At 41.9% G+C, this 25,388-nt stretch overlaps 1 protein-coding gene across 4 annotated transcripts in view; it reads right to left on the bottom strand.

Annotated features, from left to right (window-relative positions):
• LOC119841766 (transient receptor potential cation channel subfamily C member 4 associated protein) overlaps window positions 1–25,388 on the bottom strand; it is a 75,637-nt gene that overhangs the window by 30,919 nt on the left and 19,330 nt on the right. For 2 of the 4 annotated variants that reach the window (XM_043495529.1, XM_038369354.2), the window contains exons 2-8: window positions 19,432–19,560; window positions 19,023–19,139; window positions 12,666–12,723; window positions 11,621–11,676; window positions 9,726–9,854; window positions 8,055–8,256; window positions 2,953–3,141 (exon numbers count right to left, since the gene is read on the bottom strand). In XM_043495529.1, coding sequence (XP_043351464.1) covers window positions 2,953–3,141; window positions 8,055–8,256; window positions 9,726–9,854; window positions 11,621–11,676; window positions 12,666–12,723; window positions 19,023–19,139; window positions 19,432–19,560 — 880 coding nt within the window. Of the gene's footprint in view, window positions 1–2,952; window positions 3,142–8,054; window positions 8,257–9,725; window positions 9,855–11,620; window positions 11,677–12,665; window positions 12,724–12,899; window positions 13,086–19,022; window positions 19,140–19,431; window positions 19,561–25,388 lie in introns of those variants that run through there. The other 2 variants (XM_043495530.1, XM_038369356.2) reach the window with 2 other exon arrangements.

Genomic DNA, 25,388 nt, shown 5'->3' with positions numbered 1-25,388 from the left:
CACTACGTTACTTCTTCTACCCTTGTTCTCTTCTTTGTACAGAGGAAATCATGAATTAGGAGGTGTGATTTTCAAAAATGGTCAGCTTTGGCCTAATTCTCCTCTAACTATCTCCATTGGGGGTTAGAGGTAGGCCATTCTGTAAGTATAATGTTGAAGGACAGAGATAAAAATCTAACATGTTTGGGATGCAATGGAAGCCACAATTTGGAATTATTTAGATCACAAAATTGACACACTTTAAATAAAAACAGGCTAGGATTTAAAGTTAGATCCATCATGGTGGCTTGACTTAAGGAGGTACAAGTCATGCTGTCCCCATACTTCATTTTTGTGAACCGGTTAAACATGCATGAGTGCTGGGAGGCATGCAGCCAGAGTCAGAGAGACACTCACATTGCCCAGAAGAGGAAGTTGCAGCCCTTATTCTGACGATCACAGAGATTATCCAAGATCAAGAGTTCTCAGAAATGGAGTACACATTTCACAGAGTTCTCTTTTATAGTAGCAAGCTTTCTCCACTTTACACTAAGCCAAAATTGTGCACATATACCGAGATAGCACACTGCACAGAGACAGTTCTGTGTGCAAGACTTGCACTTAATTTTGTTTTTGTATATTTGCAGGATTTTTAAAAAGTTTTTGCCAAAATCCTAAGTAGGATCAAGAGATAGTTGCTTCTATGTATCTTCAGAAGCTACGTTTTTGGAAGAGTAGTTCACCTCCTGTGTTATACAAGTGGTCAAACTAAGATGATCAGAATGGTTTCTTCTGATTTTATAATCTATATATTCCCATAGTGAAGGGAGTGTATATGCGTTTACATCACAATACTTCAGAGCTTACATAACATCTTTAAAACAAACATAAAAAGAGGGAAGGAATGCAAGCAAAAAATAGAGAAAGAATGGGTTAAAGAATATTTCAATAAATTAGATGTATTCAAGCCAGCAGGGCCTGATGAAACTCATCCTAGAGTACTTAAGGAACTGGCTGAAGCAATCATGGAACCATTAGCCATTATCTTTGAGAGAACACATGGACGACGGGTGAGGTCCCAGAGGGCTGGGGAAGGACAAACATAGTACCTATCTTTAAAAAGGGGAAAATAGAGGGCCTAGGGAACTACAGACCAGTCAGCCTAAGTTCAATACCTGGAAAGACAATGGAACAGCTTATTAAACAATCAACTTGTAAGCACAGAATAATACAGTTATAAGGAAAAGCCATCATGGATTTGTCAAAAACAAACCATGCCGGACCACTCTAACTTCCTCTTTGACAGAGTTACTGGCCTCATGGATGGTGGGAAGCAGAAGATATGATATCTTGAGTTTATAAAGGCTTTTGATACAGTCCCCCATGACACACTCATAAGCAAACTAGCAAAACATGGTCTAGATGAAATTATTGTAAATTGGGTTCACAAATGGTTGAAAGATTGTACTCAGAGTAATTATAAATGCTTTTCTGTGAAACTGGGATGGTGTATCTAGTGGAGTTCCATGGGGGTCAGTCCTTGGTCTGGTACAGTCAATATTTTCACTAATGACTTGGATAATGGAGTAGAGAGTATGCTTATAAAATTTTCAGATTACATCAAACTGGGAGAGGTTGCAAGCACTTTGGAGCACAGGATTAGAATTCAAAACGACCTTGATAAATTGGAGGATTGGTCTCAAAACAAGATGAAATTCTACAGTAAATGCAAAGTACTACATTTAGGAAGGGAAAAAAAAAATCAAATGCACATCTACAAAATAGGTAGTACTGCTGGATCACAAACTGAATATGAGTCAACAAAGTGATGCAGTTGCAAAATGAGGCAATATCATACTGGGGTGCATTAACAGGAGTGTTGTATGCAAGATATGGGAGGTAACTGTCCTGTCTATATGGCACTGGTGAGGCATCAGCTAGAGTACTGTGCCCAATTCTGTGGGCTTTAGGAAAGATGTGGACAAATTGGAGAGAGTATCCAGAAGAAAGCAACAAAAATGATAAAAGGTCTAGAAAGCCTGACCTGTGAAGAAAGGTTACAAAAGCTGGACGTTTAGTCTTCGGAAAAGACTGCTGATAGGGAACCTGATGACAGTCTTCAAATACGTTAAGGGCTGTTACAAAAAGAGAATGGGGAGCAATTATTCTGTGTCCACTGAAAGTAGGCCAAGAAGTAATGGGCTTAATCTGCAACAAGGGTCATTGAGGTGAGATTAGGAAAAGCCTTCTAACTACAAGGGTAGCTAAACTCTGGAACTGGCTTTCAAGGAACAAATGATGGAATCCCCATCATTCGAGATTTGGTTGTACAAACACACACTTGTCAGGGATGGCTGTGGTTTACTTGGCCCTGTCTCAGCATAGGGGACTGAACTTGATGACCTCTCCAGGTCCCTTCCAGCCCTACATTTGTATGGTTCTAAGTCGTCTTAATTCAGTTGGAGATAGCAGCTAAATGATTTGTTGGAACAATTAACAGTTTATCCGAATTACTTGCCATTGTGTGAAGAGGAATCACTGAGTTGCCTGAGCATGGAGATAGATGCAAGAATGCTTAGATTCTAATCCCAATTCTACAACCAGTTTGCTGTAGATTTCGAGCAAATTGCTTAATTTGTGCCTCAGTTTCCCACATCTGTAAAATGGAAATAAAACTCTCCTACCTCTTGTGAGAGGGATTCTGAGGGTTGCAAGCATAACACTATATAAGGAGCTCTTTGGACGGCTGAGAAGTAAACTTCACAACAGGATCTATTGGTAAGTACAAAAATCCACTCAAATCACTTTGCAGTAAAACAGGAGAGACAGATCTAAGCATACTGTGCTCAACATGTTGGGTTTTTTTGTTGTTGTTGTTTTTTTTGGGAAGGGGGAATGGGGAGGAGATAGAAGCGAAACCCAGCTATTCTACAAGCCATAAAGCAAAGCTATAGATCAGTAAATAACAGATACCTGTGCTGCTCTGTTCTGCCTCCTCATTTGCTACTCGCATCAGGGCATCAAGAACAAGTGCATTGTCCAGCCAGGTGTACCACTCCTCTAACTCCTGGAGAAAATTGGAAGTACCTGTTGTTTCCGATACTTTCCTTGTTGCCAGTTTGCATAATCGCTCAACAAAGCCTGGAATATTCAGGAGTGTAGCTACGACAGGAAAACACCACAACAAGTCAACAACCAACAAAAGACTCCATGCCAAATGGCAAATTCACTTTTCAAAATGCTCTTCTCAAAGTATACAACACGTACACAACTGCATTCTATATAGCTGACAAGACCCAAATATTGGATTTTTTAATGAGCGCTCGACAGCAGCAAGAGGGATCCTAGATAGTTAGACATGACAGGTTGGGTAAAAACCAATTGTTTTTAAAAAATGGATCTTTTTTAAGCCTAGAATGTCTGCTAAGTCATCATGAAGAGAAGGAAACAGCTACAAGCATTGGTTGAGAGCTCTTCTTGGTCAGAATATCATCAAGTTGCATCATCACTGGGATTCAGTCTGCTACTGTCCCACTTTACAGAATAGCAGCCGTGTTAGTCTGTATTCGCAAAAAGAAAAGGAGTACTTGTGGCACCCTAGAGACTAACAAATTTATTTGAGAATAAGCTTTCGTGAGCTACAGCCCACTTTTAAAGTTCTCAGCCATTTTGATTTCATGAATTACATCCATGCAACAGCAAGGGCTTTCAGGAACTAGTTTCAAAATTAACATAGGCTGTTATAATTAGAGTTTAAGACCTAAACTTACTATAAATTACTTTCCTAAATGATTTTAATAAGTAAATACAAGTCTGCCATGTCAAGAGTCCAAGTCCACTGTGATATCTGAAGTAACTCAACCAAACACCCCCCTTACTCAACAGCTAATTAGCAGGCAACAATTTCACTGGTTGTATGAGGAAGACTGCATAGATCAGGAGTCTCAACATGCAGCCTGCAGGCCGCATGTGGCCCGTGGGGTTCTTTCATGTGGCCCACCAAGTTCCCACACGCCCCTCCTCCCACCCCGTGGCACTGCTCCCTGAAGCGGCCAGAACCATGCCCCTGAAGAGGGCTCCATGCACTACTCTCGCTTCCAGGCACTGCCCTCTGCAGCTCCCATTGGCCAGGAACAGGGAACCACAGACAATGTGAGCTTCAGGGGAGGTACCTGGAGGAGCAGCAAGAGCAGCGAGCCTGCCCTGGCCCCGGTGCGTGCCACTGCCACTCCAGAGCCGCTCTAGGTAAGCGGCGCTGGGCCAGAGCCCGCACCCCAAACCCCTCCTGCACCCCAACTCCCTGCTGCACACCTCCTGCACTCCCTGCCCTGAGCTCCCACCACATCCTGCACCCCTCTTACTCCCCCTGGGGGCAGGAAAGGGGCGGGGTGTCAGTGATGCGGCCCTCGGGCCAATGCACTAGTCCTCATGTGCCTTGGCCCTCATCGTCATTTGAGTTTGAGACCCCTGGCATAGATGGTGGATTACCTGGCCCAATTGCTACAGTTCTTCAAAACCATCCACAGGACTACCACCAGTACAAATACAACCACCCACACACCACCACCACAAGCACATAGAATAAACCATCCACAACTCTGAACATCCGCTGAGTCAGTGTGAAGTGATGGAAACAGATACTTGTATGGCTGAGAACTCTGTTTAAAATATCGCCAGATTCCATCATCACTGGGATTTGCGATCTATTACTGTTCAATTTTTAAAGTTCCCTACCTTCTCAAACAACAAAACACACACCCACACCCCCCTTTACAGATTACATCTGTGCAACAGCACAGGTTTTCATCTACTAGTTTAAAATTAAACTCAAATTATGACAACCTATGTTAAGGCCTAAACTTACTATAACCTATTAAAATAATTTAAACAAAACAAAAACATTCACATTAATCAATACATTTGCTACTGAAGTTTTAAAGAGGGGCAGACCACTGAACCGGTGGAAGTAACTGGCCAAAGACCTGGAACCAGTGTTTGTTGAATTGTTAAACTGGCTTTAACAATAGTTGCCTCTTCTGCAGATACAAAAAGAATTTATTTTTCCCATTTCACTTTATTCAACTAATTCAGTTCAATTGACCAGCTCATTCAAAGTTAAGAAATTGATTGAGAGTTGAAAAAGCAGGAAAGCTGGTTTTCTTTCTCCAATATATTAAAAGAAACTAAATGAGAGAGCATACATCTACTAGCTCAAAAATCACAAAGGACATGGTGTTCAGACTATCAGTATAATTCACAACTATAGATAATAATTCCTTTGTTTAATAAATCAGTTTTAAATGCACATATTTTGGAAAAAACTTTTTTCTTCTTATATGTATAGGATATTTAAGGTAGCTTTATTTAATCAATAAAACAATGTTTTTGCATATTTTTAATTGAATTCCAATTTCTATCCAAATAGAGCTTGAAACAAATAAAAAAATCCATCTAATAAGAAATGCATTATTCACCATTTTCTAACTTAACAAGGAAATGTACAAATTAAGAATCTATGTAACTACTTAAATGTAGAGATATAATGTATCCTTCTGGTTGGCAAAAAGTACCACCAAATTTAGCAGAGACTATATTTAGTTGAAAATCAACATGATTTAATGGATTACCAACCAATGGAGAATCAACTAAAGGAAAGTAACTAAAAAGCATAAAGGCAAAAGAAGATCAAAATCAATTATTTAAATTGAGGTTTCCTGCTTGCTGGTTTAAAACATGATTAAAATTGGTACTTTAAATCCTTTCCCACCCAGGGTGGACTGATGTTGCTGCATTACACGTTCGATTTGTTTTTGTTGATTCCTATGTCAACTTTGAATAAAAGCTGCACTTTGCCGTCAGTGTAAGGCTTTCACAAAGATACATAGTATCCGGTCTTCATTATCAAATAAAAACAGAGCTGTTAGATATAATCCTACACTAAATCTTCATCCTTGTGCACTCAAAAGCCAAGGCTCTAGATCCAAATACCACCATTTTCAGTGGCTGCAATTCCAACAGCAGCAGCATGTCAACCATGGAATTCTGAACTTAGAAAAAGATTAAGTTAACTTAAAATTATATTTGAAAAATAATATTTTAGGTTTATACATTTAGACCCTGACCCTGCAAACAAACATGCAAATAGCTCACTTCAAGCATGTGCAGAGAGAGACTACTGAAATCCTGCAAATGCTTAAATCTGAGTATCAGGGACATATTCAGTTAGTTTGCTTAAACAGCCTGAAGATTTGCACATTCACTTTAATATATTAGATGTCCTTGGATCTTCAGCCATATGGACTTATTTGCGGTAAAGAATACCCATTTGTCATCATCCAGTGGCCACCACTCTCATGCATACATACTCTTTACAAAGAGCTTCTGAAAAGGCCACTCTGCTGCCCACAGCCAGTGCAAAATGCAGCAGCATGATTGTTGAGAGGTGTGAGGAGAATCTTTTTGGCCAGCCCATTGCTTCATACTCTGAATTTGCTACTTGTATATGTAGGCTAAATTGAACATTTAGATATTGACATTGAAACCCCTAAATGGACTGGATCCTAATGACAAGAGCTTCCTGGACAGTCTATATACCAAAGTCCCGGGCTGCTCATATTTCAAAGAGTTTCAGACAGCAAAAGTGAAACCAGTTCACCTTCCCTTTGCTGGCATTTTAATTGATTACATTGTCTGATAAAGCCTAGAAGGCTCACAGCGAAGTAGGAGCTTAAGATAACATTCGAGTCAGAGGTGCTCAAGGCAATAATAAAGCTCACACAGTGGCCTCAAGTTCCAAGATGCTGAGCACCTGCAACTACCAATGCCTCCCAAAAGGGCATCAGGCGTTCAACACCTCCAGAAAAAAAAATTACAAACCCTCAGGGACTTTAAATGTAAGCAAGGTCTATACACAGATCTCTCTGCTATTTGTTTAATTGCGCATACTTAATATGAGTCATCATTATAACAAAAAACTGAGGTCAAAATGTGAACCAAGATTTAGCCTAATATGATTTGAAGCTGCTTAAAATATTAATTCCTCAACATTCAGTTTTATTCCAAAAATGCTAACTCAATCTGAAAAGCAGCACACTATTTCCAGCAAAAATTTAAGATTAGACAGATTTTTAAGTTTTGCCCAATACAATTTCTAATTCAGACTTTGGTCTGGATTGTTCTTTTATAATGGTCCTCACCTTCCGATATCTAATATAAAAGGTTACTTTCCATAACTTGGAAAATTAACTCCTGAAACTCTAAGGAAAGAGGCATTCTAGTCAGATCATCACACCAGAGAGTCTTCAAAAGCACGACTAAATGCAAGCTAGAAATCCTAGGTCCACAAATAGTGATAAATCCACACATAGCTCTTACATAGCCCTGCACAAGCAGAGCTCACCTGGACACCGTGACAGAGGTCATTGAGTTGGCTCATGGTCACAACCCAAGTTAGTTCAGCGACACAGAATCTACGCCTGCTTCCAAGTGTAATGCTTTAATGCACTATGCTACCTCCTCACCAGTGTGTATGAAATAGATCAAGAGTATCCCTCCCCAGGGAAGTTGTATTTTCCCCCACACTGGCATAGCAATAGGTAGGTGACTGTCCAGAAACAAAAACTGGTATTAAACATTTTTTCCTTAATGAGAAAGGGGAAAAGACTGACATATTGCTTTAGAGCAAGATATTAGATAAAGCCACCTGACACCAATGTAAATGCTTGCCTGGATAATAGACAAGCACTGGCTACACCTACGGTACTGAGACATTATAGCCCGTCACAGAATCAAAACATCTTCCCTCCACTCTAACCATCAATACCTACTCAACTAACTTCTAGAGCACATGTGAATCAAACTAAACTGTTCTTTTTTGTTGATAATGATAGTTTGGGTAAGAACCTACATGGAATGCAGAATTAAAGGAATAAGCATCATAAATGCAGAAGGCTCACAATATCACAATACAGAAGCCTCAGACTCTTGACAGAATGGAGAGAAGGTTTATGACTTCCTTTTTGATTCCTCTGGGCTTGTGTTTAGAATGCAAGACTCTAGTAACTGGGACACTTTACCTTGATTAAGTTCAGCTCGAGAAGGACCCAAATTTTTTTTCTGCTGTGCATTTTTAGCAAGAAGCGTGTGTTTGTCATCACTCCCCGTCTCAAGCTCTGAAATTGTGACTGCAAGGATCCTACAGAAATTAGCAAGTTGCTGTTGATCAAAACTGGATACTAGACTTGCAAGATTGGGAATATCTTCTAACTGTATCATTTCCTATAGAAAACAAAACAATGCATTCATCATTTGATGAAATAAACCAACAGTCTTTTAACCAAAAATCAATGTTAACAGAGGGAACATATAAAAATTAAAGAGCCTTCCCCAACAGAATTAAAATGGTTTTAAATGTCGTCAGACATAAGGGTAGATGGGTAGCAGAAGTTCCTCAGAGTTTGAAAGGGGCTGTGAATCTCAAACCAAGGCTAAGATCCCATGTGTTCATCAATTCATAAGAGATCAAATTATTCTCAAGTCATTTTACTAAAAAAAACCAAAACAAAACAAAAACAAACCAGAACTGTGAAAAAATAAGCACTAAGCCAATTTTAGCTATTTTGTAGTTTTAATATTTTTCCCCCAAAACTTTTGTTGGTTTGTACCCCCAAATTTATTGAAGTTAAATGCATCTCAAGATTGACTGCGCTGTCAGATATTTTTAAATTATAATTTCATCTGTGGTAAGGGAAGATTCTGAAAAGTAATCAGAAGGAAAATTCAGACAGCATCTAAGCATCCTTCAGAAAAGTTAATCAAAATGTACAACTTAATAATTAGTCTGAATTTACATAAATATTGAATTTCAGGAAAATACAAACCATATAACCCCAAAACCCTATCTAGGGGGCAGAAGTTAGCTGAACACTGAAGTCCAATTACTGTATTTCACCGCTGAAGAGATATTAGCAGAGGAAGGGAATAATTAGGTTTGTAGCAGTGACACCCTCTAAGAAGGGATACTGGTCATATTATTCAGGGCTACCATTTAGAATGTATTAAAACAGTAAAATAGACATTTTTTTAAATCTGAGAGGTTTTGGAATTAGCAGGACTCACTGCATGAGAACCAGGGAGTAAAACTGACAAGCGTATTTTCATTGTTCAACCTACTATCTATGCTGTTTCAACTTTAATAGAACTTTTTCTCAACACAAGGAAGCTTGGCTACCAATATTTTAAATATTACATCCCTTTAAGGCAGAACAGTGATATTGCACAGAGTCCCACACATTAAATTAGAGAAGACTAAAAGCCACCACATGACTGAAACTCTAGCAAAAAGGCTCCTTTTAGGACAATTTGGAAAGCAGTTTAGTCTGACATATGCATTCTTCAGTACTTAGTGATGAGAATGAAATTCCCAAAGACAAGACAGAGAAGTACATCTACCTTACAAATGCAACAGTGTCAAAAGATCAATTTACAACATTGGTCCCTGACCTGATTATAGCACATAATGTAGATGAGATCTTAAATGTATCCTGCCCAAGGTTTTACAATGGTTATACATCTCCAACAATATTTTATTTGTAACACTAAATGACATAGTAACAAATGGCAAATTTTCTTCAATGCATGTTCACACACGCACACACAAAAAAAGCAATTAACATAGATGATTTTTCCCCTCTAGCACACAACCCTGAACAGTTACACAACCACGATTATAGGAAACATGCACATACCTTTTTAACTCCTAGGATATCTTCAATAAGCGTTGCTGTTTGCAGAAATGTTTTCTTGTTTGTCATCAATGTAAACAGGAACAACACAAAATCATTTCTTTCTGCCAATCGTTTAGTGACTCCTTCAGTCTAGAAGAAAGTGAGGAACGGTAAAATACACCCAACAATGGCAGGTGGGGCTGCACTGGCAAATCAGATGTGATAATCATATGTAGCAAGCCAGTTTCAAACATTCTCTTGGTTATCTATTCAGCAAGTCCTAGAACTTGGTGACATGCTGACCAGGGAGATCAACAATTCAGCTAATCCTCATGGGGCCTGCCAAAACTACAGGTCCCAGGATGAAAAACTCCATTTTGACTTGAATTGTTTGCCTGCTTGGAACAAGATTAAAAAGTTGCACAGCTGGAGCCTGTGTTGGCTGTGGGCTTTAGCTCTCTATTGGATCTGATAGCAGTTGCCTTAATCTCTCTTGCCCAACTGCTAACATAGTTCTCAGTTGAACAGAGTTTGCTCAAAGTTTCCACTGACTTCCATGGGGCCAGTATCTCACCCTGATCACTGGTTGGATTAAGGTTGCTCTTTGGTTTAATTCAGTATTTTTTATTCCAGAAAATGCTACCCCAAATGCTTGAAACGTTGTCTGTTCAGAGTTCAGCAAGACTGACCATGTACTAGTGGTCGTAACATAGAAACAAAATCTCAAGAGGTCATCAAGTCCAGGCCCTTATGCTGAGGCAGGGCCAAGTAAACCTTGACCTTCCCTGACAGGTGTTTGTACAAACTATTCTTAAAAACCCCTATCAATAAGGTATTGATCAAATGGATTAGATATCATACCTAGATATAAAGAGAATTAATCCAGAACTGCACCAAGACATTAGACAGTCTTACAATCCTGAAGAAACCCTCCACTCAAATCCATCCCAATAATCCAGAGAGGGCACTACAATTGAAATGAGTTAAGTCAGCCAGCAACTTTATTCTATGGATTGCAAATGCGATCGTCTTTAGATCAAATGCAGCTATCAAACTACCTCTATTTTTTCCCCCTTAGTAGATCAGGTAAAGAATGCTCAAACACCAGCCCTTGCCACTTTTACTGGGTCTCTGTAATGTTTTGAGAGCACTGTGTACTAATACCTTTGTAATGTTAAGAGAAAATGGTTCCAACTCAGTGATTACATGCAGCATTTCATTAAAACTACTGTATTTTAAATGTGCTCTCAGGCTTGTGATCGTGTATCCACTGAAGGGTTATGACTAACTATACAATATTGAAAATACGTTACTTATTGACAGTGTTTTAGTCATTAGATATGCACTTTAGGCCTCAATTTTTGAGCCAAGTTCTCTACAGACTTCTAACCTGCACCTCTTCCTCAGCACTCAGGTTCCAGTGATTGACAAAGGATGTTCTGCAAATGAATGGTCTGCAGGATCAGGCCTCCAATACCCTTGGTTGACTAGGGTACTGAACAGCACACAGGCAGAGATGCTCAAATTAATGGGCATACATTTTTCTGATTTTGATATTTATGTTTTTAAGTACAACAGCTGAAAATAGCTCTCAGATGGGAACATGAATATGTAGATGAATGTCCACAATAGTGTGTCAGAATTACGGGGCACTCAGCTGCTGCAGTAGTGCATTATAGAAAGGCCTATAAATAAACACTAAAACACCCAAACACAGAGTGGCTGAATATAGTAGGTCCAGATATGTAACCAAACTTTGGAAAATGTTGCAAACTAGAGTTGCATTATGTCTTTAAATTATGTTTTAAAGCAAATATACTTTCATTCCTGGGGTATGTGCTGCCAATGCCGAAGCGTGGAACATGTTTGTTTGCCAAGAAACGGAACATAAGTATTTTTTAAAAGGTAATACTTACACATATGCAAGTGTTGTACAGTATGCTTAAGCAGTCCTTGATCAGGTCGTCACTTACTACAAAGCAAAAATAAGACACCAATTCATTACACAGTTTCCAGAACACTTAATTTCCATGCTATAATCACAGAGCATTGTGTATGACATTTTATATATTCAATTAAACAGCCTGAAATGGATATACAAAAAAATTAAGCTGCAATTAGCAAGCAGTTAAAATGATTAACGAGATATCCGAGCAGTATAGTCCAAGAGATTTAATGGCCTGAGGACATGTTATAGGGCATGCTAATTCTGACCTACATCCAACAAACATCAGTCTTCTAGTCTTTCCCTCCTCGGATTAACCACAAACAACCAACGTGGTTTCAAACAGGATGCATTTTCCCAGCGTAAACAAAACCTTTGACAGATTTTATCTTGATATTTCACCCGTGAATCTCAGTTGCTTCACTTGAGAAGTGGGGAGGATATCACAATACTTCTTCTCAGAGGTATTGCAAGGACCAGATAGTGTCAGGTAGACATGGAAGACGAAAAATACAAATATTGAGCCTACTGAACTGCTCCAGCAGACAAAATGCTATTCTGAAGCAACTAGTTAGTTCACTTTGGCATACTCCCTTTATTAGAGAGTTAGGAAATTACTATTCATTACATGTCTGGAAAAATATGGATTCTCCTCATGACTCACTCAACTGCTCTGTACTCTAGGGACACCACTCTGGAGGGATTGAACAGGAGCTATATAGCCACCAGTAATTTCCGTGGAAATTTCTAACATTTGTGGACATGCCAATGCCTGGAAACCAAATTTATGCACTGAAAAAAATATAGACACTAAAATTAAGCCTTAAACACATACTGACTATAATTCACCACCTCAAATTAGCACCACAAAGAATGACTGACATTAGTTTTCCTATTTCAGGAAAAGTGAATCATTTGTTTAGTAACGAAAGGGTGAAAGATATAAATAAATGGAGGAGAAAACGAGGAAAGATACTGAAAAACAGCTATTTAATCTTAAACCTTTATCTACTTACTTTTCGGTTTCTTTTTCTGTGTAATAAGAGTTGGTCTCATGAGAATTTCCACTAGAAGCTGTGAAAATAAGAGAATGAACTGAAGTGTAGAATCATTTTAACAGACAATCAAAAAGACACCCAAGACCCATGTTTTTTTAATCTCTAAATAGCAAGCCTCAAATCAGTCCGATTTCCTAAAGAGCTATAGATAACAGTGAGTGAACCAATACAAACATGGCTGCTTCAATTTCCCTCCTTTCTGGTTGCATGAAATATGTGGCCTGCTGCTAAGCTATTGCTCTTGTTTTGGAGAAAGTCAGGCACTGCACATGCACTTGTAGTGCTGCACACATTCATACACATTGCATTTTCCAAGAACAAAATAGCAGGGAGAGCACTTGGCACAATGGGATCCCACTACTGGTTGGCCCTTTGGAACTGAAGTAATAAACATATTAAATGAAATATTTCAAACTTACCAAAGTGTTTTTTTGAACCAAGTGCCCTTTTCCACCCCTAAACAAGATCCCATTAACAGATATTCAAGGTCACAGATTGAAGAAATGCCTAGCCCACTAGATTTTAGCATCATTTCAATCATACAGGAAAATCACCCACAGCCATTGCCCTTACAACTGGAAGCAAAAAGAATTTTAGATTAAAAAAAAAGTTTTCCCTAACTGATGATGATAGTTCGAGCAAGCGGATTCTCCTCCTTAACAGTGAGCAAAGATAACAGGAGAGATTTGGAGGGAGTTTAGAGAAGTAGCATGAAAGGCTTTCCTTCTAGGTTCAGCACTTGAGGTTTCAAACTGCTTAGTGATTCAACAGTGTCTGTGATCTGCTACACATGTGCCATGTTCTCTTTTGTGCTTGAAGACAGAAGGGATTTCCTGTGCATAAAGTTCAAGTTGGTGGCTATGCTGGAGGAGAAAATTCCTGGATTGGAGCAGGAAGTAGAGATATTACTGAGAATCAGAAAAGCTGAGTAGTTCCCAGTCAACCAGCTTCACAAAACATCAGTACTCCAGGTCCTGAAAGAATACTGTGGGGAGGGAGGGAGGAGGGGAAAGATGTGCCATCAGAGCTGCTATTTCTCCTAGTCAAGGTGACCACCACCAGGAAGGCTATTTTCATTGACAGGTACGTAAGAGAACAGGTAGCCATGGGTTCGAAGGGAGGTCTAGTCAGGCTTTTCAACATTAGGTTTAGGTCCCATTTTGGGGTGGGATGTCAGGGTCGGGGAAAAAGGTTTACTATACCCCCAAGGAATCATTTTGTGGTTGGGTGCGATAGCACCGAGTATCCCTCTACTTCAGGGGTGGCCAACCTGTGGCTCCGGAGCCACATGCGGCTCCTTGTATAGGCACCGACTCCGGGCCTGGAACTACAGGCGCCAACTTTCCAGTGTTCTGGGGGGTGCTCACTGCTCAACCACTGGCTCTGCAACAGGCATTACCCCCACTCCACCCCTTCCTGCCCCATCCCGTGATCCTGCGGTGCCCTCGCTCCTCCCACCCCAAGCCTCCTGCATGCCATGAAACAGCTGATCAGGAGGTGTGGGGAGGGAGGTTTGTGGTTGGTCTCGTCTCCCCCCATTGCCTGAATAGGTCATGGCTTTATCTCCCATTCATGGTCGTGTGGGAACTTGCGACTGAGACTGTCCACTATAGAGTTTTGAGTTCTTGGAAAGCAGGCCGCTGATAGCGTGATGGGGGAAAATGCACCAGTTCCCTAACCTTAATGCTTCTGCGTGGAGGGAGCATGACCTGACTCCTCCTTGTCAATATATGTAATACATACATACTATGTTGTCTGTTAAGACTCACGTGTGTTCCCTTGATCAGTGGGAGGATATGGGTGCAGGCATTCCTGATCGCCCTGAGCTTGAGGGGTTGATGTGGGAGGACATCTCCATAGATGACTATTTGCCTTATGTTGTAATATGGTTTAGCTGTGCACCCCATCCTATAAAGGATGCACTAGTGGTGAGAAGTAACGACAGGGAAGTTTGCAGCGAGATCTCCTTTTTGCAAACATTTGCAGTGGTTTTCCACCAGTCCAGGGAGTTTTTGACCTTGGTGGACAGTGACAGGGGTTTGTCTAGTTTATCTGGTCTTTAGACCGAGCTGGAACAACTCTGGAGACACTGCACATGAAACCTGGCATGAGGTATCACGGGTGTGCTAGCTGCCATGTGCCCCAAGAGTTGGAGGCAGTGTCTGGCTGATATTGGGGGCTATTTTGTACCGTCTATGAATGTGGCCAAGGAAAGGAACCTGTGCTGAGACAGAAGCGCTTTGGCCTGTAACGAGTCCAGGTGGGCCCCTCTGAATTCCAGGTGCTGTACCAGGGTGAGGGTTGATTTCTGGACATTGATCTTCAGACCCAGTTCCATGAACAAGCCTATTGCGATCTTGGTAATCCAGCAAGCCTCGCTGAAGGAGACAATCGTCCAGGTAGGGGTACGTCATGATCCCCTGGGAGTGTAGGTGAGCAGCCACTACTGAGAGGACTTTGGAGAATACCGTTGAAGCTCATGATAGCCCGAAGGGGAGTATTCTGTACTGACAGTGGTCTTGTCCCAGGGTAAATCTGAGGAACAGCCTGTGGAACAGTAGGATTGAGATATGGAAATAGGTGTCCCGAAAGTTGAGGGTGGAAAACCAGTCTCCCTATTCCAATGTTGGAATAATTGTTGCTAGAGTGGCCATCTTGAATTTTTTTTAGCTTTGACAAACTTGTTGCATGCTCTGATGTCTAGTACAGGTCTCCAACCTTCCTTCCTTTTTGGGTACTATGAAACAGCAAGAGGGGAAAAAAAAAACAAAACAAAAAACACTGCCTCATAGATGTCGAGATACTTGTTCTGTGGCTCCTAACTGGAGGAGGTGATCTATTTCTTGTTGTAGTAAACTCTCGTAAGAATGATCCCTAAAGATGGATGGAGAAGTGTGTGGGGACGGGTAGGTAAAATGGATGAGTACCCCCATTGCGAATTATTTCCAAGACCCATCAGTCCGATGTTATATGTTCCCAGATGCTGCGGAATGTGGCAAGGTGGTAGTCAAATGGGTAGGATAAGTTGGTCAGCTGTAGTGATTGAGGGGAATGGCTTGTCGACACCTTGACCGACATGTCAAAATTAATATATGGAGGTGGATGGTTGTCACATGGAAGGCTGAGGGCCTGATGGTTTGCGTTTGGAGAACCTAGATTTCTTTCTTTGAGATTTGTAAAAGCATTGAGTTGGGTATTGGGAGGTACAGGTTTTATGTTGGGGCTGTGGACTAAATTTTCTCTTTTGTTCAGGCATATAGATCCCTAATGAGCAGAGAGTGGTCCTGGAATCTTTAAGGGTATGCAAGGATGCATCAGTCTTTTCAGCAAACAACTTGGTGCCTTCAAAGGGAAAGTCTTCAACAATCATCTGCACCTCTTTAGGGAAGCCTAAAAGGTGTAACCATGATGCATGTCACATAACCACTGCTATAGAGATGGACCGGGACACTTAGCTGCATTGAGGGCTGACTGGAGTGTTGTTTTGGCTGTTGTCACTAGCTGCCCCTCCTGCACAATAACTCGGAACTAGTCACGCTGTGACTCTGGGAGCTGATCAGTAAAGGTGTTGAGTTTTCAATAACTAACAGTCATATTTTGCTGTTAAGGCTTGATAATTTGTGATTCAAAATTTCAATGTGGCAGAGGAATAGGCCTTTCTCCCAAAGAGGTCCAAACATTTCCCATCCCTATTGTAAGGGGATGATCTCATTTGGTGCTGGCGGCCCTGGGAGTTTACTGGGTCCACAACAATGGAGTTGGGGGGCGGGGGAAAAAGGAATTCCATCTCCCTAGCCAGAATGTAGTATTTTTTATCAGCCCGTTTACAAGTAGACATCACCGATGTTGGAGTTTACCATACAGTTTTTGCAGGATCCAGGAGAGCCTCACTGAAGGGGAAGGCTAATCTGGAGGACGAGGAAGAGTGTAGGATGTCAAGGAGTTTGTGGTGAGTGTCCTTGACTTCCTCCAGGGGTATCTGCTGCATGTCTGCTACCCTTTTCACCAAGGCCTGGAAGAGCTGGAAATCATTAGCTAAGGATGGTGGTGGAAGCATGATTGTCTCATCTGGAGAGAAGGAAGATATATTAGTTCTCGGTGTAACCTCCTTCTCAAATCTGTTCCTCCATAATCTCCTCTGGAGATTCTGAGGTTCTGGATGCCATAGCCAAGGGAGAACGTCTCAGGGACTCACAGGTGAGGCTGGAAGCCCGAAAGGTGTGGGGGCAATATGCCACGCAGGGACCCCAGTAGGGCCACTCAGGTGGTGGGAGAGGGCTTGGTGGTGGTGTCCATGGCTGGCCATATCATGGTGGTGGTGCAGCAGGCTGAGGGTATGCCTGAGGAGCTTCTTGATAATGGGCATCATAGAGAGCATGGGAGGAGTGGTGGGAGACGACCTCCTCTGGCTCACTGTCTGATTTGCCACTATACAGGGGCAGGTGCACGGCAGAGTACCTGAGAGGATTCCCACACTTGGAGAAGACTCGGTACCAAAGTCCCAGTGCTGACAAGAGGAGACTCTGGTATATCAGATATCCCGACATCTCGAGTGCTGGAATTCCCTGGAATTGAGTGCGGACCGATCCGGTGCTGTTGGTGGTACGGAGGGAGTCAGGGATCTTGCCTGCACCGAACGCTCCAGTGCTTGCTGGCTCACTGATGAGTGCTGAAAGTACAGTGCATACCGGAAGGGTCTTCTTACTGGAATGCTCCCTGATCCTATCTTTTGTCACTGCATCTGAAGAAGTGGGTATTCACCCATGAAAGCTTATGCTCCAATACGTCTGTTAGGTGCCACAGGACTCTTTGCCGCTTTCACAGATCTAGACTAACACAGCTACCCCTCTGATCTTTGTCAATTGTTACAGTTCGCTTGGTGCCTGTGCCCATCAGGTCTTTGAGCACGTCTATGGTACCTGCCGCTCCAGACCCTCATAAGCTATAGGTACCGGGCTTGGATTGTCTTGGTGCCGACAGTACCGAGCTTGCTGGAGACCTTTTGCTCACTCTGGAGACTCACTGCTCTCTTTTTTAGATGTACAAGAGGGGATTTCTTTGACCCATAGTTCCTGGATGTTGAGGCCTACGGGGGGAAGACTCATGCCTTCTGGGTGATTCCTGGCATGGACCCAGGGAAGGCTGGAGGGCTGCCTCCATCAGGATGATCTTCTGTCTCAACTCTCTGTCCTTTTGAGACCTGGGTTTATTAAGTTGTTGACAGAGACCCTCATTCTGCAGAATGTGGTCTTCCCCCAAGGCAGCATATGCAGTGAGAGTGTTTCTCTGCCACAGGGATGGCCTCATTGCAAGAAAGGTACTTCTTGAAGCCTGGTGAGCTGGGCAATCCTGTTAGAAAAAGGGGTCCCCAGTAAAAAAAAAGGGGAAGAAAATAAACAGTTTCTGTTTTCAAAGAGAAAATAAAGAGAAAAAACAATTAACTACTAAAAATGCTAAAAGAAGTTAATGATCACAAACACTGCTAATAGCTGTGTCTCTAGCCAGGGGCAGCTGAGAAGGAACTGAGGGGGTTAGCTCCCACGTGCTGGTTAGCCTTGTGGAGGAGCACAAGGAAGACACTGCATGGGCAGGTCGAATGGAGAACTTTAGTAGTAGTGTCCGATCAGTTGCATAGGGACACAAGCACACCTACAGTGAAGCATCCATAGGGACACTGTTCAAGAACTTCTGGCCTCAATCCCCAATTCTGCCCCCACTTCCCTACCACATAGCACAGAAGACACTTAAGGAGTGCCCAATATCATTTGATTAGGTCTTTTTGGGGGGCGGGGGGTGTTTTGCAGAACTTTAAGCATCCAAATTGTTAGCATTTTCTTTTTTAAAAAGACAATGATATTTGCTTCTTTTCACATTATACAAGTTATGTATGTAATTTTTTTTAAACTTAGTCTGATATCTGTTTATCATTTCCAAGAATTTAGCTATTTTCTTAAACCCCACGAAAATATCAGGCAGCAATGTAAAAGAATATCATCTTTGTTATGTGCCCAAGAGCCTGAACAGAAACTCACCAAGTCTTTTTATACCACATGGAAAATAAAGTCTCTTGCTTTTGAACATGTAATATCTTGGAAAGTACTTGCAAACCAAACTGAAAGCAGACGTAATCTTGTGGTGATTCTCTTATGAAATCAAACATATGACAGTACAACCAAAGCTTCTAATCATATGTGATTTGCATTTATAGTCGCTCCAAATTGTTTGATTTGAAGACACTTCTCCCATTTACTCTCGCTAAAAGCCTCAGAGGTTTCTTGACTATAGCCACATTTAACGAAAACCCCAAATACTTACATCTACTCCTCCAAACAAATCAAAAGTGTATGTGTTTGGGAAAGTGGATTCTTGAGCAGCTTTTCTATCTTCTGTGACAAATGCCATGGCCTCCATTGAGAGAAGTGGAGAAATTTCCTGAGAAGGAGAAAAAAAAAAAATGCCACCACCACATTCAGTCAAAACATGAGCAATGTACAATTTCTGTAACTGCCCTAGAATAACTGGATGATCAACTGATCCCTAGTTGTGATTACATGCATTTTTACTTATTCCACTTCACAGATGGGCATTACTCCATATGCCCAATTTCAAGGACTGAAACTACAACTACATGAAGTCAAGTTTCCTAACATGCAACAGTTGAAGAGACTGACTTCCAAGAAGCAGGGTGGTATTTCAATAGAGTCAGTGACTGAATATATATTACCTTGAGGATGCTTTGGCACTGAGAGAAGTCGCTGTTCGGATGGCTGTTCTCGTATAGTTTCTGTAACAGCAGGGGAATTCCATTCCATTTTGCTTGTTTATCCCTTTCCTTTAACAAGGCCTCTGTGATCTATGACAAGGGATAATACCGTTGGCTTTCAGACTAACATTTGCTTACCCCTTCCCCATACTGCATGCCACCATCAGGTGACCTCATGACTCACCATTGCTATGCTCCCAAATTTGGTGAGCTCTCACTTATTTTACACCATTTTAACCACTGAACGTTTCCATACAACACAAACAAAGGAATAATTGAAGGGGTTCTCTAATTTTAACGTAAGTAAACCATAAAAAGGAGAAAACAAGAATCTATGTTTGGGTACCAAATAAGATTAGTCCAGCACAAACAAAGTGAGAGAGCATCCGTATCAGAATACCTAATAGTAGAGATCTGCATTTCGCCTCTCAAACCATTGGTCCAGGACCAGCATCTGCATAATCTTACTGATCTTGAAAGGGTTCATACTGGTTTGCCAAGGTGTTGTAGGTATTACAGGATGAGAGATCTTTGTGCAAAGGTGTCACTTAGTATATTAAATATTTCTTTCCACACGTATGATATTGTCTATAAAATCTAAGTAGTTCCATTACATTTAGCAAGTTCATATTTCTCCCTGTGAGATTAGTAAAGCTTTGAGTCATATGTTGTTGCTGCCAGCATCATAAGCAGCTCCTGTTTCCTCTTTCAGGAATTACACTTGCCCAGCGAAGTGGAGAGAAGGTTGGAGTTAAAATAAAATTAGACATAAAGGCTCTACCAACAGAAAGTAACAAGGAAGAATAAATACTTCCCAAAAGTTCTCACCACCTCTTTGGCTGAAGTGATCCACACTTCCTCAAACTTTGGAAATTCCCTCCAAAATGGTGTACCAACACTGCTTTGAGCATTGTACTTAATAGCCTTGGCTCAATAGATGGGAGGATCGACAGCCAGGGAGATCAATAGGAAAAGAAGGTTAGTGACTTGAGAGGCAGCCTGAAACAATGAAGCTAAATTCTTGCTGCTGGAAGATCCTTTCTATTTGTATAAGTTTTCTTTAGTCTTATCTGAAATCTGATATCATAATGCTCCCCTTGATTGTGGATACAAACAACTGTTTTTAACGTCAGACACAACACAGGACAGATAGCTTTGCAGATATCTACGGCAAAAGATTCATAGTGAAGATGTAAACAAACTACTGAAGTTTTGTGGAACTATGAGAGGTTTTCTAGTTATTGGGTAAGAAAAGTGACAAAAACAATCCAATGAAAAATTAAATTAAATGCCCTCTGTGCTTAAAAGATTATCAGTTACCATATTGCCTTTGATTCACCCTCTCCCCAGAAGAATTCAAGGGAACATGAGCTACTGAATGCTAGACTCATTAACACAGAGCGGAAATTTCAAGCTGCTTTCACAAAATAAAGAAGAGGCTTCTAAATTTATGCCGAAATTCAAGAGTGGGAGAGGGAGGATTCAGATAAATAGAGCCCTGCATGGGTACAAAAATATGGATCCGCAGTCTTTTACCTGTTTCAGAGTAGCAGCCGTGTTAGTCTGTATTCGCAAAAAGAAAAGGAGTACTTGTGGCACCTTAGAGACTAACAAATTTATTTGAGCATAAGCTTTCGTGAGCTACAGCTCACTACATCTGCACCCAGCAGCAGCAAGCCCTCTCAAGGGCTAGCGAATGAGGGGGATGGGGTCTTGAAGGGAAGAGGCATCAAGAGGGTGGGGACTGGGAGTAAGGGGCAGCGCAGGGTCAGGGTCTTGAGGAGACAGGGCAGCGTGGAGGGCAGGCTAGGTGGAAGGGACATTGCATCACATGCTGTTCCCGGGAGTTTGTGAGCGACACACAGCAGCAGCACTGTGTTGCATCATAGTGGGACAGAGGGGTAAGGCATTGGGGCCCTGCCCTCTCCAATCCCTTTGGCTGGGGGTGGGCCCTGCTGCCTAGGAGCTGGCGGGCCGGGTCCTGGACTGGGAGCACATCCAATGTTGCTGGGCCAGGCCCTGGTGGGGACCCTGGCGCTGCCCAAGGGGCTCGAGCTGCTGGACAGGAAGCAGCGCAGCAAACAAGTGCTGGGGAGCCCCAACTCTGACCTGCCGCCCAGCCACTGGCTGCTGGCCCCAAGCACACTGTGCCCCCTGGGCTGCCTGAGTTGGACGCCGCCAGGGAGCAGAGCCCTGCGTAGTTGTATCTGCATCTGATCCACTATCTGCAAAAATGGTCCGCGTATGCGGATATCTGCGGATTTGCAGGGCTCTTCAGATAAACTAGATAGAAAACAATGAGAAGTCACGAGAGAAATTTAAAACCATCCCAGGTGATGCTCAAAATTCCTTAGAACAATTGTTACAGTAAGTTCCTGGCATTAGTTTATGACTCAATATTTAGACTGAGATACATTTAAAGACATCTATCAAAGGCTCTAGGCACCTTTGACCTATGTTTAACATACATACTCCAACTAGTACCCAAATCAGTAAACCCAGCATCCTTCCCAAAACCAGTGAGACAAGATACCCAACACTCACACTATGCCCAAAAGACGGCCCTTAGCATACCCCTGCCTCTCCAAAAGCTCAGAAAGAAAGATGGACTTTGCAACAAACCTAGGTTAACAGAATTAGGCTGCTATGGACTGGTTTGCTGGCAGAAGGGCCATTGGCAAATGAATTCCAGAGCCAGAGGCCCCTTAGCTCTGTCAGCAGTCCTTCAAAGTCACCAGCCCACAAATCATAAAGTGGTAGGCCAAGCAAAGCAATGCCCTACACTCAACTCAATGGCATTTATTTGTATGCAATGCAATAACTTCGGGATTAATTAGATGCAATTTTCAAAAGTTTCAGGCATAAAAGTGCAGAACTGTTGATGTTGATGGGAGAGGGGGGAAAGATGAGAGAGAAAACCAGAATAGCCTACTGCCACAAAAACCAGGGGTTTTGATTTTCACTAACACCAACAACAACAATAGGGCTCTGACGAGAGAGAGAGGGGCCTGGCTATAGTGGGGAAGAGGGCCCAGCTGGCTGTACAGCTTGGCCTATATAAGCAATTATGTATTCAACCCTCTATTAAGTTACAGTGCTTTTCAGGACCCATTTGAACACTGTGGTAGTGTCCCAGATTCTAAGATGTTGCTTTAATGAGGATAACAATATCCTATACCTCTACCTATACATTGCTCCCTTTCTTTAGTGAGCCACCAACATGCTCCTGTCCACATTGTGCAAGACTGAGCATTAATTGCACTTCAAGGAGTAGAAAAAGGGCCTGCTTATGAAATCAAATTTGTTCAGGGATATAAGCTTCTTTTCTTAGTAGTTCCTTTTTGCTAGTTATGGCAGGAGAGACGACACTCAATAACAAGAGGCTGGATAGTGTTGATTGGTACCAACCATGTCAACTTTCCATTGTAGGAAAGCCTAAAGAGCATTTAACCTGCTACATTTGAGTCAATTTACAGTATTGTGTAGTAGCTAGTCCAAAATAGAGTGCTGTCAAAAATTGAGGCTTATTTAAAGACCTTAATCCCAACGAACCAGAAATGGAAGGGGGGCAGGGAAGAATTGGAGATAGACTTTCAAGATTAAGGAGATATTAAAAGAAAGGGTTATGAAGATACTGAATGCAGTTTGATGCAGATTCCAGTAGGGATGCATAGCAGCAGAGAAAATACAGATCTTCACCAGGGTGGACTACTTCCTGAGTGGATGGAGTGGGGAGGGCAAGTTCGCAGGCTGTGAGGGTTGTTTTTAAAAAAAAAAAAAACAGGGGCAGTGCCCCAAAATTATACACACCAGGAAAACACCAAAGATCTCCCAACTTAAACTGGAAAATGATGGAAGGATTTCAACAGCGTTTAGGTATCTCACGAACTAGGACCTGAAGAGTGCGGGGAATGGATGCTGAAAAGCATATATAAACTGCACCAAATACTCCTGCAGCAAAGGCACTCACTGTGCGAAACCTTCTACAGATTCTCATTTTTAAGTCTCTCAATTCCAGGAGAAGTATATGCCACAACAAAGAGCACTTGCTGGAGAGTCTGGAATGGAAAGAACCTTTACTCAACTCAATACTAACCAGCTGCTTGTTTTTAAGAGCGTTTCCGGAGCCCCCCGGCCATTACCAAGAAGAGTAGGAAGCAAAGCTTCCTAGAACCTGGAAATGGAGGACTCAGTATCATCCACCGCAATGTGGTCTGTGAATTACACCTCGCAAATCTAAATTACTGTATTGAACACTTCCATACTACAATGCCAGACACTAAAATTTTTTACAGACAAAATACTGCATTAAAATCTACCATAAAAAGAACATTACAGTTGCTAATTCAAGAACTCAAGTTACAAAATGCCAGAATTAAGGTTTCCCATGCAACCTTCATATGACTCCCTTGTGTATGTATTATGATACGCTCTAATTACAGGATTGTAGTCTATTTTTCGCCCACAGCACCGGTCTCATTCAATTCACAGGATGGACTGTGTTCAGAGGCTTCCAACCTGCTAATGCTTATGCATACACTCAACTTTGCTACCATGAGGTGCTCCCACTGACCTGGGCATGTTGTGATAACGGCCTATAAATTTGCCCTAATTGTGAGCTCAGCCGTGAGGAGTGTACATTCATAAAATGTCATAACCACCTATAACAACAAATGTTGATGGGAAAAAGTGCAAAAGCAAGACAGAAAAACTGAATTAGTCCAAACAAGGCGGCCTACAGCTATAACTCAAGGACTGTGTTATGGCAAACAAGAGAAGTGTAGAAACTGAAATCAGTAAACCAAAATTAGTGTGTCAGAAACTAGGCCTAACTGGTGGACACCATAGTAAGGGGAATGGGCTATTCCACCCATCACTCCCTTTAAGGACCCAAAAGACAGACTCTGGGGAGAAAAACTGGCTAATGGAGCGAGCTTCACCATCATGACTTACACCCCCACCGTCTCGAGACCCCAGGCCTTTGTTATCCTCATCCTGAAGGATGTCCTAACCAGACTAGGCCAGAAAGAGGGTCCAGGTGACATTGCCACCTCTGCTAGCTCTGGCTGAAATCCAGCTACTACCTGGAATGTGAGATTTCATTCCCTTGCCCATGTCCTTTTCCTTCTCAACCTTATTTCTTCTCTTTTCTCTCTCTCCTTTTGCCTTCTGTTTAATAAGAATCTGGCTTAGCCATCCAAGACTATATATTTTGCAACACTGCTGCAAGCCTGTGACCAGAAAGAGGCAGCTAAAAGCAATACCCTGAACAGCCTCATCCTGGTACAAGTTTGCCAGGTCTCCGTGTGCCGATTCTAGACACTACAAGAATATTCCTACTGATAACTTGAAGTTTGGCAAGGGTTTCTGTTACAAAGCTTCTCAACAAAATGGTTGTAAGATTTTTTTTTCCCTAACCTCATGGTGAGAAAAAAGCTGAACTGTTTTTGTTGAAGTTTTCCAACAAAATTCAGCCTGAAGCAGACATCTAGTACGAAAAATTTCAGCCCAAACGTTAAGTTTGGCTAAGTTTAAGCAACTGAAAACATGATTCATAGAATCATAGACTATCAGGGTTGGAAGGGATCTCAGGAGATCATCTAGTCCAACCCCCTGCTCAAAGCAGGGCCAATCCCCAATTTTTGCCCCAGATCCCTAAATTGCCCCCTCAAGGATTGAACTCACAACCCTGGATTTAGCAGGCCAATGCTCAAACCACTGAGCTATCCCTCCCTGCTCTTGCAATAGAAAATGCTAGGCAACCTTAACTAGAAGTGTTGCTACCAGCACGACCCATAATACATTAGAGAAGAAGAACAGTACAAAACGAAGCAGCTAATTCCTGAGACTTGCTGAAACTTTGAGTGTTGGAAGCTGCTTGCCCGCAAAATTGTTAGTAGAAAGGTTTCAGCTCACAA

This window comes from Dermochelys coriacea, chromosome 13 (assembly GCF_009764565.3).
Source record: "Dermochelys coriacea isolate rDerCor1 chromosome 13, rDerCor1.pri.v4, whole genome shotgun sequence".
Classification (NCBI taxonomy): Eukaryota; Metazoa; Chordata; order Testudines; family Dermochelyidae; genus Dermochelys; species Dermochelys coriacea.
This window is presented reverse-complemented; position numbering and strand designations above follow the sequence as displayed.